At 44.6% G+C, this 13,338-nt stretch overlaps 1 protein-coding gene across 2 annotated transcripts; it reads right to left on the bottom strand.

The window, feature by feature from the left end:
- Positions 1–397: 397 nt before the first annotated feature.
- Positions 398–12,998, bottom strand: LOC116358938 (zinc finger protein 664-like). Of its 2 annotated transcripts, none has more exons than XM_031811381.1 (2): positions 12,281–12,998; positions 398–1,773 (listed from the first exon to the last, which is right to left on the bottom strand). In XM_031811381.1, exons 1-2 carry the CDS (start codon positions 12,708–12,710, stop codon positions 998–1,000), a joined length of 1,206 nt encoding a protein of 401 aa, XP_031667241.1. In that variant the 5' UTR covers positions 12,711–12,998; the 3' UTR covers positions 398–997. The 2 variants fall into 2 exon arrangements, with proteins under 2 accessions (XP_031667241.1, XP_031667240.1); XM_031811380.1 differs by having other exon boundaries at positions 398–1,776; positions 12,281–12,997.
- Between the last annotated feature and the right edge of the window lie 340 nt (positions 12,999–13,338).

The raw sequence follows: 13,338 nt of genomic DNA, 5'->3' as shown, positions 1-13,338 counted from the left end.
AGTACCTGGTTCTAGTCCAGGCTGTACCACAGTGGTCTGAGACACTGCATCTCTACAGTAACTGGTTCTAGTCCAGGCTGCATCACAGTGGTCTGAGACACTGCATCTCTACAGTACCTGGTTCTAGTCCAGGCTGTACCACAGTGGTCTGAGACACTGCATCTCTACAGTACCTGGTTCTAGTCCAGGCTGTATCACAGTGGTCTGAGACACTGCATCTCTACAGACACCCTGGTTCGATTCCAGGCTGTATCACAACCGGCCGTGATTGGGAGTCCCATTGGGCGGCGCACAATTGTCCCAGCGTCGTCCGGGTTTGGCCGGTGTAGGTCGTCATTGTTCTTAACGGACTAGTTAAATAAAAGGTTAAATAACAAAAAAACACATGAAGTCTTCTCCTTTATTTATTTATTGAACTGGGCACGTTGGGCACGTTGGGCTCGGGGATGGAACAACTGTTTCAGTGCCTACATCATTATATTATTCATCAATAGTGGGAATATGGGTTAAGATATGCAACATCATTTTGTATATATAGTGTATGTAAGATTACCCCTTCAAATGAGTGGATTCATCTATTCCATCTTGTTAGCACTGACTCACAAACCTACCTCAAACTTCCCCCATACTGGACACCTAAAAAATAATATCCACGAGTTCATCGGACTCTGGTGAGGTAGATAAAGGGCCTCGTTGCCAAAATCACAAAGTATCCCTTTAATGACTTGTATACGCCCACAACATTCTGTAGTCTGGATACGCACACCGTTCCAACACAGAAAAGCTACCTTTTTTAATATACTTAATTACCATTATTTGGAAAATGATTTCACTCATATTGTAATTAATTATACGTCATAGAAATCTGGGAAAGCCATGCACTTACTCACTCCATATTCAATTTATATTTTAAAACAAAAAATAAATCATACAAATGTATTTTTGAGTCCAATTTCTATAATTAGATTTCATGTATATCAAAAACAAAAACACATTCTCAGTCAAAAATATGAGACAATTGTGGGAGCACAATGTGTGTTTTCTGATGATTTTTAAGTCCATGTGAGGTGCTATATCTCTTTCCACACTCGGAGCATTGGTATGGCTTCTCCCCTGTGTGTGTTACCTCATGGACTTTCAGGTGCCCTAACTGCATAAATATCTTTCCACACCGGAGGCACTGATAACTTTTCTCTACAATGTGGATTCTTTCATGCTCTTTAAGTTGTTGAAACCATGTAAATTTAATTCCACAGTGGGAGCATTGGAAAGGCTTCTCCATTGTGTGTCTTTGCTCATGTTCTTTCAGGTTCCATAAATTCCTAAAACTCTTTTCACAATGAGAACAGTGGAAAGGTTTTTCCACAGAGTGTGTCCCCTCATGTCTTTTCAAGGACCCCGATGAGAAAAAATTCCTTTCACACTGTGAGCAGTGGTAAGGCTTCTCTCCTGTGTGTGTCCTCTCATGTGATTTCAGGTCCCCCCGTTGGGTAAAACTTCTTTCACACTGGGAGCAGTGGTAAGGCTTAGAGTGTATTTTTTCATGTTTTTTCATATATTCTGATGAATTAAAATTCTTTCCACACTGAATGCATTGATAGGGTCTCTCCTTTGTGTGTGTCCTCTCATGTCGTTTCAGGTTCCCAAACCAGCTAAAACTCTTTCCACACTGAGAGCAGTGTCGTCGTCTTTCTGGTTTGGACGTCTCTGGGTCTGGTTCCCCTGAAGCACTCTTCAAGCTGTCACAGTGAGCGTCTGTGTCTGGTCTCTCCCCTGCTGAAGACAAACAGAGAGTTTAGTTAAACAGAGAGACCTCAATGAAACCTCCACATAATAACAGTCTTCCTATGAGGTTTAATCTAGACTAGAGCTTGTCATCACAGAGTGGCTGTAGTGCTTTGTAAGCTAATAAAACCACTATTAAACTTAGTGGTGTTGTGCATTTATTAGACCTAATGGGTAAATAGACAGTCAGTATAGGATACATGTAATAGACTAGTCAGTATAGGATACATGTAATAGATCTAATGGATAAATAGACTAGTCAGTATAGGATACATGTAATAGACCTAATGGGTAAATAGACTAGTCAGTATAGGATACATGTAATAGACTAGTCAGTATAGGATACATGTAATAGACCTAATGGATAAATAGACTAGTCAGTATAGGATACATGCAATAGACTAGTCAGTATAGGATACATGTAATAGACTAGTCAGTATAGGATACATGTAATAGACTAGTCAGTATAGGATACATGTAATAGACTAGTCAGTATAGGATACATGTAATAGACTAGTCAGTATAGGATACATGTAATAGACTAGTCAGTATAGGATACATGTATTAGACCTAATGGATAAATAGACTAGTGATGGTATTAATGACCATTTTAAAAGCGTCTATGAAAATCGATATAAATCTGAATTAAACAACCGTTGGACTGATCCTACGGCATTATTAGACTCAATACCCCTGAAGCAACTATCAGCAGACAAAAAATGATCCTCCCTCCCCCCCAAAAATACTAGACACGTTTAAAACATTCACGTGGAGAAAAGCACCAGACTGCTTTGCCATAGAATTGTATTTAACATTCTGGGAAAAAATAGCACCCCTATTTACTCAGACTAACAACTATGCAACTCAAAAAATATATAAACACAACATGTAAAGTGTTGGTCCCATGTTTCATGAGCTAAAAATAAAAGATCCCAGAAATGTTCCATACGCACAAACAGCTTATTTCTCTCAAATGTCGTGCACAAATTTGTTTACACCCCTGTTAGTGAGCATTTCTACTTTACCAAGATAATCCATCCACCTGACAGTGTGGCAAATCAAGAAGCTGATTGAACAGCTTGATTATTACACAGGTGCACCTTGTGCTGGGGCCAATAAAAAGCCACTCTAAAATGTGCAGTTTTGTCACAACACAATACCACAAATGTCTGACATTTTGAGGGGGAGTGGAATTGGCATGCTTACTTTAATATCCACCAGAGCTGTTACCAGAGAACTGAATGTTCATTTCTCTACCATAATGCCCCCTCCAACATAGTTGTAGGGAACTTGGCAACAGGCCTCACATCTACAGACCACGTGTATGACGTCGTTTGGGCGAGCGGGTTGTGAACAGAGTGCCCCATGGTATCGGTGGGGTTATGGTATGGGCAGGCATAAGCTACGGACAACGAACAAAAACTGAATTTTATCGATGCCAATTTGAATGCATGAAAATGCACGGCTCAATGTCGCAAGGGTCTGTACACAATTCCTGGAAGCTGAAAATGTTCCAGTTCTTCCATGGCCTGCAGACTCACCCAGAACACCACCCAGTTTTACTTCACATTATGGGACATGTCTTACCTTGCTTCAAAGTAGCCGAGGCAAAATATATAACCATAGAAACATGGAGGCTATTATTTTATAAAGACTGCCTCATGTCAGTGAAACCAGCATTTATAAAGACTGCCTCATGTCAGTGAAACCAGCATTTATAAAGACTGCCTCATGTCAGTGAAACCAGCATTTATAAAGACTGCCTCATATGTCAGTGAAACCAGCATTTATAAAGACTGCCTCTGTCACGCCCTGGTCTAAGTATTTTGTGTTTTTCTTCATGTATTGGGTCAGGCCAGGGTGTGGCATGGAGTTTTTGTATTGTGGTGTGTTTTGTCTTGGGGTTTTGGTGTGTATATATTTGGGATTGTAGCTAGTGGGGTTTTCTAGCAAAGTCTATGGCTGTCTGGAGTGATTCTCAATCAGAGGCAGGTGCTTATCGTTGTCTCTGATTGGGAACCATATTTAGGCAGCCATATTCTTTGAGTTTGTCGTGGGTGATTGTCCTTAGTGTCTTTGTTCCTGTCTACGTGTTAGGTTACACAAGTATAGGCTGTTTCGGTTTTCTTTACGTTTATTGTTTTGTAGTGTTTAGTGTTTAGTCGTGTTTACGTTTTGTTTAATAAATATGGATCGCAATCGACACACTGCAGTTTGGTCCGACTCTCCTTCATCACAACTAGAAAGCCGTAACAGAATCACCCACCAACGGACCAAGCGGCGTGTCAACAAGCAGGAGCAGCCGATAAAGGAGATGCTCAATAAGGATTCCTGGACATGGGAGGAAATCCTCGACGGGAGAGGACCCTGGGCTAAACCAGGGGAGTGTAGCCGCCCAAAGGAGCAGCAGGAACGGAGGCAACAGAGGCAGCAGCAGCAGGAGCAGCAGCTGCAGTGGGAGAGGCTGCACCACCTGGATAAATGGACATGGGAGGAGGAACTGGACGGTAAAGGACCCTGGGCTCAGCCTGGAGAATATCGCCGTCCCAAAGAAGAACTAGAGGCGGAGAAAGCTGAGAGGCGCAGATATGAGGAAGCAGCACGGCAACGCGGATGGAAGCCTGAGAGTCAGCCCCAAAAATGTATTGGGGGGGGGCTCACAGGGAGTATGGCTATGCCAGGTAGGAGACCTGCGCAAACTCCCTGTGCTTACCGGGGGGCTAGAGAGATCGGGCAGGCACCGTGTTATGCTGTGGAGCGCACGGTGTCTCCAGTGCGGGTGCACAGCCCGATTCGGTATATTCCAGCTCCGCGTATCGGCCGGGCTAGATTGAGCGTCGAGCCAAATGCCATGAAGCCAGCTCTACGCATCTGGTCCCCAGTGCGTCTCCTTGGGCCGGCTTACATGGCACCAGCCTTGCGCTCGGTGTCTCCGGTTCGCCTGCATAGCCCAGTGCGGGCTATTCCACCTCGCCGCACTGGCAGGGCAACCGAGAGCATTCAACCAGGTAAGGTTGGGCAGGCTCGGTGCTCAAGAGCTCCAGTGTGCCTGCACGGCCCAGTCTATCCGTCACCACCTCCACGCACCAGTCCTCCGGTAGCAGCTCCCCGCACCAGGCTTCCTGTGCGTGTCCTCGATCCAGTACCACCAGTTCCAGCACTACGCACCAGGCCTTCAGTGCGCCTCGCCTGTTCAGCGCAACCAGAGCCTCTCTCCTCTCCTGCGCTGCTGGAGTCTCCCGCCTGTTTAGCGCAACCAGAGCCTCTCTCCTCTCCTGCGCTGCCGGAGTCTCCCGCCTGTTCAGCGCAGGCAGAGCTGCCAGCCTGCAGGGAGCAGCTGGAGCTGCCAGCCTGCATGGAGAAGCCAGCCTGCATGGAGCAGCCAGAGCTGTCAGCCTGCATGGAGCAGCTAGAGCTGTCAGCCTGCATGGAGCAGCTAGAGCTGTCAGTCTGCATGGAGCAGCCAGAGCTGTCAGTCTGCATGGAGCAGCCAGAGCTGTCAGTCTGCATGGAGCAGCCAGAGCTGTCAGTCTGCATGGAGCAGCCAGAGTTGTCAGTCTGCATAGAGCAGCCAGAGCTGCCAGTCTGCAAGGAGCTGCCAGTCTACATGGAGCAGCCAGAGCTGTCAGTCTACATGGAGCAGCCAGAGGTGTCAGTCTGCATGGAGCAGCCAGAGCTGTCAGTCTGCATGGAGCAGCCAGAGCTGTCAGTCTACATGAAGGAGCCCGAGCTGCCAGTCTGCATGAAGCAGCCAGTCTACATGGAGCAGCCAGAGCTGTCAGTCTGCATAGAGCAGCCAGAGCTGCCAGTCTGCAAGGAGCTGCCAGTCTACATGGAGCAGCCAGAGCTGTCAGTCTGCACGGAGCTGTCAGTCTGCACGGAGCTGTCAGTCTGCACGGAGCTGTTAGTCTGCACGGAGCTGTCAGTCTGCAAGGAGCTGTCAGTCTGCACGGAGCTGTCAGTCTGCAAGGAGCTGTCAGTCTGCAAGGGGCTGCCAGTCTGCAAGGGGCTGCCAGTCAGCACGGAGCCGCCAGAGCTGTCAGTCTGTAAGAAGCCGCCAGAGCTGTCAGCCTATATGGAGCAGCCAGTGCCGCCAGTCTGCCCAGCGCCGCCAGTGCCCCCAGTCTGCCCAGCATCGCCAGTCTGCCAAGCGTCGTCAGTCTGCCCAGCGCCGCCAGTCTGCCCAGCGTCGTCAGTCTGCCCAGCGCCGCCAGTCTGCCCAGCGCCGCCAGTCTGCCCAGCACCGCCAGATCTGCCATTCAGCCAGACTCTTCCAGATCTGCCAGTCGACCAGACTCTTCCAGATCTGCCAGTCGACCAGACTCTTCCAGATCTGCCAGTCGACCAGACTCTTCCAGATCTGCCAGTCGACCAGACTCTTTCAGATCTGCCAGACTCTTCCAGATCTGCCAGGATCTGCCAACCAGCCAGGATCTGGTAGATCTACCTACCTGCCTGAGCTTTCTCTCACTCCTGAGCTTTCTCTCACTCCCGAGCTTTCTCTCACTCCCGAGCTTTCTCTCACTCCCGAGCTTTCTCTCACTCCCGAGCTTTCTCTCACTCCCGAGCTTTCTCTCACTCCCGAGCTTTCTCTCACTCCCGAGCTTTCTCTCACTCCCGAGCTTCCCCTCAGTCCCGAGCTGTCCTTCAGTCCCGATCTGCTCCTCAGTCCAGTGGGTTTCTGGGTGAGGACTACTAGGCCATGGTCGGCGGCGAGGGTGGACTATCCAGGGACGAAGGGAGAGGGGACTAAGACATTAAAGGAGTGGGGTCCACGTCCCGCGCCGGAGCCGCCACCATGGACAGACGCCCACCCGGACCCTCCCTATTGTTTTGAGGTGCGTTCGGGAGTCCGCACCTTAGGGGAGGGGGGGGTTCTGTCACGCCCTGGTCTAAGTATTTTGTGTTTTTTCTTCATGTATTGGGTCAGGCCAGGGTGTGGCATGGAGTTTTTGTATTGTGGTGTGTTTTGTCTTGGGGTTTTGGTGTGTATATATTTGGGACTGTAGCTAGTGGGGTTTTCTAGCAAAGTCTATGGCTGTCTGGAGTGATTCTCAATCAGAGGCAGGTGCTTATCGTTGTCTCTGATTGGGAACCATATTTAGGCAGCCATATTCTTTGAGTTTGTCGTGGGTGATTGTCCTTAGTGTCCTTGTTCCTGTCTACGTGTTCGGTTACACAAGTATAGGCTGTTTCGGTTTTCTTTACGTTTATTGTTTTGTAGTGTTTAGTGTTTAGTAGTGTTTACGTTTTGTTTAATAAATATGGATCGCAATCGACACGCTGCAGTTTGGTCCGACTCTCCTTCATCACAACTAGAAAGCCGTAACAGCCTCATGTCAGTGAAACCAGCATTTATAAAGACAGCCTCATGTCAGTGAAACCAGCATTTATAAAGACTGCCTCATGTCAGTGAAACCAGCATTTATAAAGACTGCCTCATATGTCAGTGAAACCAGCATTTATAAAGACTGCCTCATGTCAGTGAAACCAGCATTTATAAAGACTGCCTCGTGTCAGTGAAACCAGCATTTATAAAGACTGCCTCATATGTCAGTGAAACCAGCATTTATAAAGACTGCCTCATATGTCAGTGAAACCAGCATTTATAAAGACTGCCTCATATGTCAGTGAAACCAGCATTTATAAAGACTGCCTCATGTCAGTGAAACCAGCATTTATAAAGACTGCCTCATATGTCAGTGAAACCAGCATTTATAAAGACTGCCTCATATGTCAGTGAAACCAGCATTTATAAAGACTGCCTCAGTCACAATCCTAGACATATTAGCAACCCATCCTAGTTGTTGCAGCTTTACATTTACCCTTTTCTTAAAAGGCACAACAGGCAGAATTCTGGTGGCAGAATTTCAGTTTGTGGCAAAACAAGTCGATGAATAGTGTAGAGGATCATTGTAGCATCTAAACCGCTGTGAAACATATATTCATGAACTAAAAATATAGTATTTTCAGCTGTTCGAAGCTTTTGTGCGAAACCCCGAAAGTAAAACGAGCAAAAGCTAAACTTAAGAGCGAGGAAGCATAGAAATAGATAATGTCGAACAGATCTACAGCTTCTTAGACTTGCTTTAAATGAGAATGGACTATATTTCTATGTGAATTTGGTCAGCCTAAAAAGCTTCCTACTGCCCCTGTACGTTTCCAACAGAGATTTTCATATCTGTCACATACACAGAGGAAGAAAACATTAGAAACGTTCTTTCCATGACAGACGGACCAGGTGAATCCAGGTGAAAGCTATGATCCCCTTATTGATGTCACTAGTTAAATCCACTTCAATCAGTGTAGATGAAGGGGGGGGGAGAGAAGACAGGTTAAAGCTATGATCCCCTTATTGATGTCACTAGTTAAATCCACTTCAATCAGTGTAGATGAAGGGGGGGGGGGGAAGACAGGTTAAAGCTATGATCCCCTTATTGATGTCACTAGTTAAATCCACTTCAATCAGTGTAGATGAAGGGGGGGGGGAAGACAGGTTAAAGCTATGATCCCCTTATTGATATCACTGATGGAGACAGGTTAAAGCTATGATCCCCTTATTGATGTCACTGATAGAGACAGGTTAAAGCTATGATCCCCTTATTGATGTCACTGATGGAGACAGGTTAAAGCTATGATCCCCTTATTGATGTCACTGATGGAGACAGGTTAAAGCTATGATCCCCTTATTGATGTCACTAGTTAAATCCACTTCAATCAGTGTAGATGAAGGGGGGGGAAGAAGGATTTATAAGCTTCGAGACAATTGAAACATGGATTGTGTTCAGTGCCTTCAAAAAGTATTCACACCCCTTGACTTATTCCACATTTTGTGGTATTACAGCCTGAATTCAATGGATTAAATATGATTTCTCTCACCCATCTATCTACACATAATACTCCATAACGACAAAGTTATTTTTCTGTTGACATTTTTAGCAAATTTATTAAAAATGAAATATCTCATTTACTTAAGTATTCACACCCCAGAGTCAATACATGTTAGAATCACATTTGACAGTGATTACAGCTGTGAGTCTTTCTGGGTACGTCTCTAAGAGCTTTGTATTGGATTTGACAGTGATTACAGCTGTGAGTCTTTCTAGGTACATCTCTAAGAGCTTTGTATTGGATTTGCCCCAAACATAACACATCGTCTTCAGGACCCTTTCTTCTTTAAGGTTGCTGCCCCCTATCATCTTCAACCTTTTTAACCTGTCTCTCATCTCTGGGGAGGTTTCCATTGCTTGGAGGGCAGCTACAGTTAGTCCTTTATTTAAAGGGGGAGATCAAGCTGATCCTAACTGTTATAGGCCTATTTCTATTTTCCCTTGTTTATCAAAATTGTTGAAAAAACTTGTCAATTGGTTTCTCGACTGGTTTCTTGATGTCTTTAGTATTCTCTCTGGTGTGCAATCTGGTTTCCGCTCAGGTTATGGATGTGTCACCGCAACCTTAAAGGTCCTCAATGATGTAACCATTGCCCTTGACACTAAGCAATGTTGTGCTGCTATTTTTATTGACTTGGCCAAAGCTTTTGATACGGTAGACCATTCCCTTCTTGTGGGCCGACTAAGGAGTATTGGTGTCTCTTAGTGGTCTTTGACCTGGTTTGCTAACTACCCTTCTCAAAGAGGGTAGTGTATAAAGTCAGAAAGTCTGCTGTCTCAGCCACTGCCTGTCACCAAGGGAGTACACCAAGGCTCAATCCTAGGCCCCACACTCTTCTCAATTTACTTCAACAGCATAGCTCAGACAGAGGAAGCTCTCTCATCCATTTATATGCAGATGATACAGTCTTATACTCAGCTGGCCCCTCCCGGATTTTGCATTAAATGCTCTACAACAAAGCTTTCTTAGTGTTCAACAAGCTTTCTCTACCCTTAACCTTGTTCTGAACACCTCCAAAACAAAGGTCATGTGGTTTGGTAAGAAGAATGCCCCTCTTCCCACAGGTGTTCTTACTACCTCTGAGGGTTTAGAGCTTGAGGTAGTCACCTCATACAAGTACTTGGGAGTATGGCTGGACGGCGCACTGTCCTTCTCTCAGCACATATCAAAGCTGCAGGCTAAAGAGACATCTAGACTTGGTTTCCTCTATCGTAATCGCTCCTCTTTCACCCCAGCTGCCAAACTAACCCTGATTTAGATGACCATCCTACCCATGCTAGATTACGGAAACATAATTTATAGGTCAGCAGGTAAGGGTGCTCTCGAGCGGCTAGATGGTCTTTACCATTCGGCCATCAGATTTGCCACCAATGCTCCTTATAGGACACATCACTGCACATCACTGCATATACCTCTCTGATAACCGGTCATCTCTGTATACCCGTCGCAAGACCCAATGGTTGATGCTTATTTATAAAACCCTCTTAGGCCTCACTCACCCCTATCTAAGATATCTTCTGCAGCCCTCATCCTCCACATACAACACCCGTTCTGACAGTCACATTCTGGTAAAGGTCCCCAAAGCACACACATCCCTGGGTCGCTCCTCTTTTCAGTTCGCTGCAGCTAGCGACTGGAACGAGCTGCAACAAACACTCAAACTGGACAGTTTTATCTCCATCTCTTCATTAAAAGACTCAATCATGGACACTCTTACTGACAGTTGTGGCTGCTTTGTGTGATGTATTGTTGTCTCTACCTCCTTGACCTTTGTGCTGTTGACTGTGCCCAATAATGTTGCTACCATGTTGTGTTGTCATGTGTTGCTGCCTTGCTATGTTGTTGTCTTAGGTCTCTCTTTATGTAGTGTTGTCTCTCTCTTGTTGTGATGTGTGTTTTGTCCTATTTATATTGCATTTATTTATTTATTTTAATCCCAGGCCCCCGTCCCCACAGGAGGCATTTTGTCTTTTGGTAGGTCGTCATTGTCAATAAGAATTTGTTCTTAACTGACTTGCCTAGTTACATAAAGGTTAAATAAATAAAACTATAGTTCATTTCTTTGCCACATTCTTTGCAGTTTTGCTTTAGTTCCTTATTGCAAACAGGATGCATGTTTTGGAATATTTGTATTCTGTACAGGCTTCCTACTTTTACTTGTCAATTAGGTTAGTGTTGTGGAGTAACTACAATGTTGTTGATCCGCTGGGGCGCTACTTGGCACATTGTGCTCTTTAGTGACTCCTTGTGGTGGGTCAGACGCCTGCAGGCTGATTTCGGTCGTCAGTTGAACTGTGTTTTCTCTGACACATTGGTGCAGAGTTAAGCAGGCGGGTGTTAAGGAGCGCGGTTTGGCGGGTCATGTTTCAGAGGACACATGACTCTACCTTCGCCTCTCCCAAGCTTAAGTATTTTTAAAACCAAATACTTTCTTGGCTTATTTCTCTCGTATTTTTCCATTTGAGCCATTTTAATTAAGGTATCTTTTACTCAGGTATGACAATTAGGTATGACAACAACTGTATTGGCTGCTGCGTGTCGGGCCAATTTGCGGTTAAACACGAGTGCAGGTGGTAAATTATTTTAGGACAGTGGGGACAAGACATTGACATTAATACATGTCAATGTATTGTCAGTAAGCATTTCACTAAGGTCTACACACCTGTTGTATTTGGTGCGTGTGACCAATAACATTTGGTTTGACGCTAATAGCTAAATAGTTAACTAGATGATTTGCCTATCTCGTTCCTCTGTTGTCTGACTATTTTTTTTATTTGTGCTAGCGGACAAAGCGTTAATATCGCTATTTTTAAAAAATTTCTAAATTATTTTACCTTTATTTAACTAGGCAAGTCAGTCAATAACAAATTATTATTTACAATGATGGCCTACCAGGGGAACAGTGGGTTAACTGCCTTGTTTCAGGGGCAGAACGGCAGATTTTTTTTACCTTGTCAGTTCGGGGATTCGATCTAGCAACCTTTACGGTTACTGGCCTAACACTAACCGCTAGGCTGCCTGACCACCCCAAAAGCCTTCCACATGCTTCGGTTCGGCTGGCGAACCTAACGAGTGTGCTCACATAAGTACTATTAAGGAGAGTAGCCTAAAACTGCAATAGTACTGTTTGTCCATCTTGAGATGCCGGAGGCAGTATACATTTCTTCAAAATGGTCAGAATTAATCTAAGATATACTGTTTATACAAAAGTATGTGGACACCACTTCAAATTAGTGAATTTGGCTATTTCTGTAAGTCTCTCTGGAGATGATTGTCTGCTAAATGACTCAGTACTGCAAGTCTCTCTGGATAAGAGTGTCTGCTAAATGACTCAAAAGTAAATAGGCCTACCCCTGGGGTACGACAGTTGAACTAAGCTCATTGGGCTTTTATAATTATCCTAGAATCAATGGCTAGGGCTGTTGGCCACAGAATTGAGTTAAACAAAACACGCATGTACCATTGGCCATCTTCTCCTTTAACAATTCCTACAGTACTGAACAACATATTCAGTAGAATGCTCCTTTAAAAGTTCCTTTAAAAACACACAGCCTAGTTCAACAACTGCAGAGCTTGTGTCCCCTGTTTTTAAGACAATACTCACTGGTGTTAACAGGATTTTCAGTCTCTTCCTCCTCTCCATTTTCATCCTCCTCTGTCACTCCCAAAACATCTTCCTCCTCCTCTTTTATTGAGATAGCCTCCTCTTCCTCTTTTACTCCAAAAGGTTCCTTCTCTTCTTTCAATGTTATGGCCTCTTCCTCCTTTTTCATTCTGAAAGCTTCTACATCCTCCTCTTCCTCTTCCACTGTGACAGCCTCTATCCCCTCTTCCTCTTTCACTCCAAAAGGTTCCTTCTCTTCTTTCCCTACAACAGCCTCTTCTTCCTCTTGTTTTATTCTGAAAGCTTCTTCCTCTCCTTTCACTGTAATATTCTCCTCTTCTTCTTTTACAATAATGTTCAGCCCCAGAGCTTCTTTCTCCGTCCAGCAGACCTCTTCTTTAGCAAGGGGGCAGTAGCTTAGTGAACTCATATTAGCTAGCTAGCTAGTTAGCATTAGCATCTAGCCTAGTGCTATACTCAGTACGAATTTAACAAATATGCTTATTTAAGTAAACAAGAAAATTGCATGTAAGTTAAGGAGTGTATATATGTAAACAGAATTGTGTTTAAAACACTGAGATTCATATTAACACAAATGGTCGAAAGAGCTTCAATGTTTAGGTTTTGTGTTTGCTTGCAAGCTAGCGAAGTGGTTGAATCAGTAGCCGTGTTGTTGTTGAAGAAGCCCCGTCCACTAGAATACACGTCACCAAGAGGCATCACCTGAAAGACACGTCGCCATCTGCTGACTGGAGTGGGTAACGCTGTTCAATTAAATGAAACATTCTGGAAAACCAACTTCACAAAAAAATTATTGGCAAATAACCAGATATGTTTTCTCTTACTTCTAAGTACCTTTACACAGATGTAGAAGCTGAATATGAATATGTACATAATTAATAAATCCTGTTTTGAAAAGATAATGTGTTAGAAACAATTATCTGTTGTTGTTGTTGTTTGTTATGTTTTCACCTCCGGAGTTTTTATCTCGATGAGAGCATTTTATTACTTTACAGGGGAAATCTGCAGTTCAACCAATAACAAGTCGCTACCCCGCC

This window comes from Oncorhynchus kisutch, unplaced genomic scaffold (assembly GCF_002021735.2).
Source record: "Oncorhynchus kisutch isolate 150728-3 unplaced genomic scaffold, Okis_V2 Okis01b-Okis20b_hom, whole genome shotgun sequence".
Classification (NCBI taxonomy): Eukaryota; Metazoa; Chordata; class Actinopteri; order Salmoniformes; family Salmonidae; genus Oncorhynchus; species Oncorhynchus kisutch.
Note: the sequence above shows the minus strand (reverse complement) of the source record. Positions and strands in the feature narration are given on the sequence as shown.

What these genes read in the sequence shown, in the direction of transcription:
- LOC116358938 (XM_031811380.1), bottom strand. Translation starts at nt 12,710, where the DNA reads ATGAGTTCACTAAGCTACTGCCCCCTTGCTAAAGAAGAGGTCTGCTGG. An exon ending in TGAAAATCCTGTTAACACCA is followed by an intron (nt 1,777 to 12,280) that starts GTGAGTATTGTC and finishes GTTTGTCTTCAG; the next exon opens with CAGGGGAGAGACCAGACACA.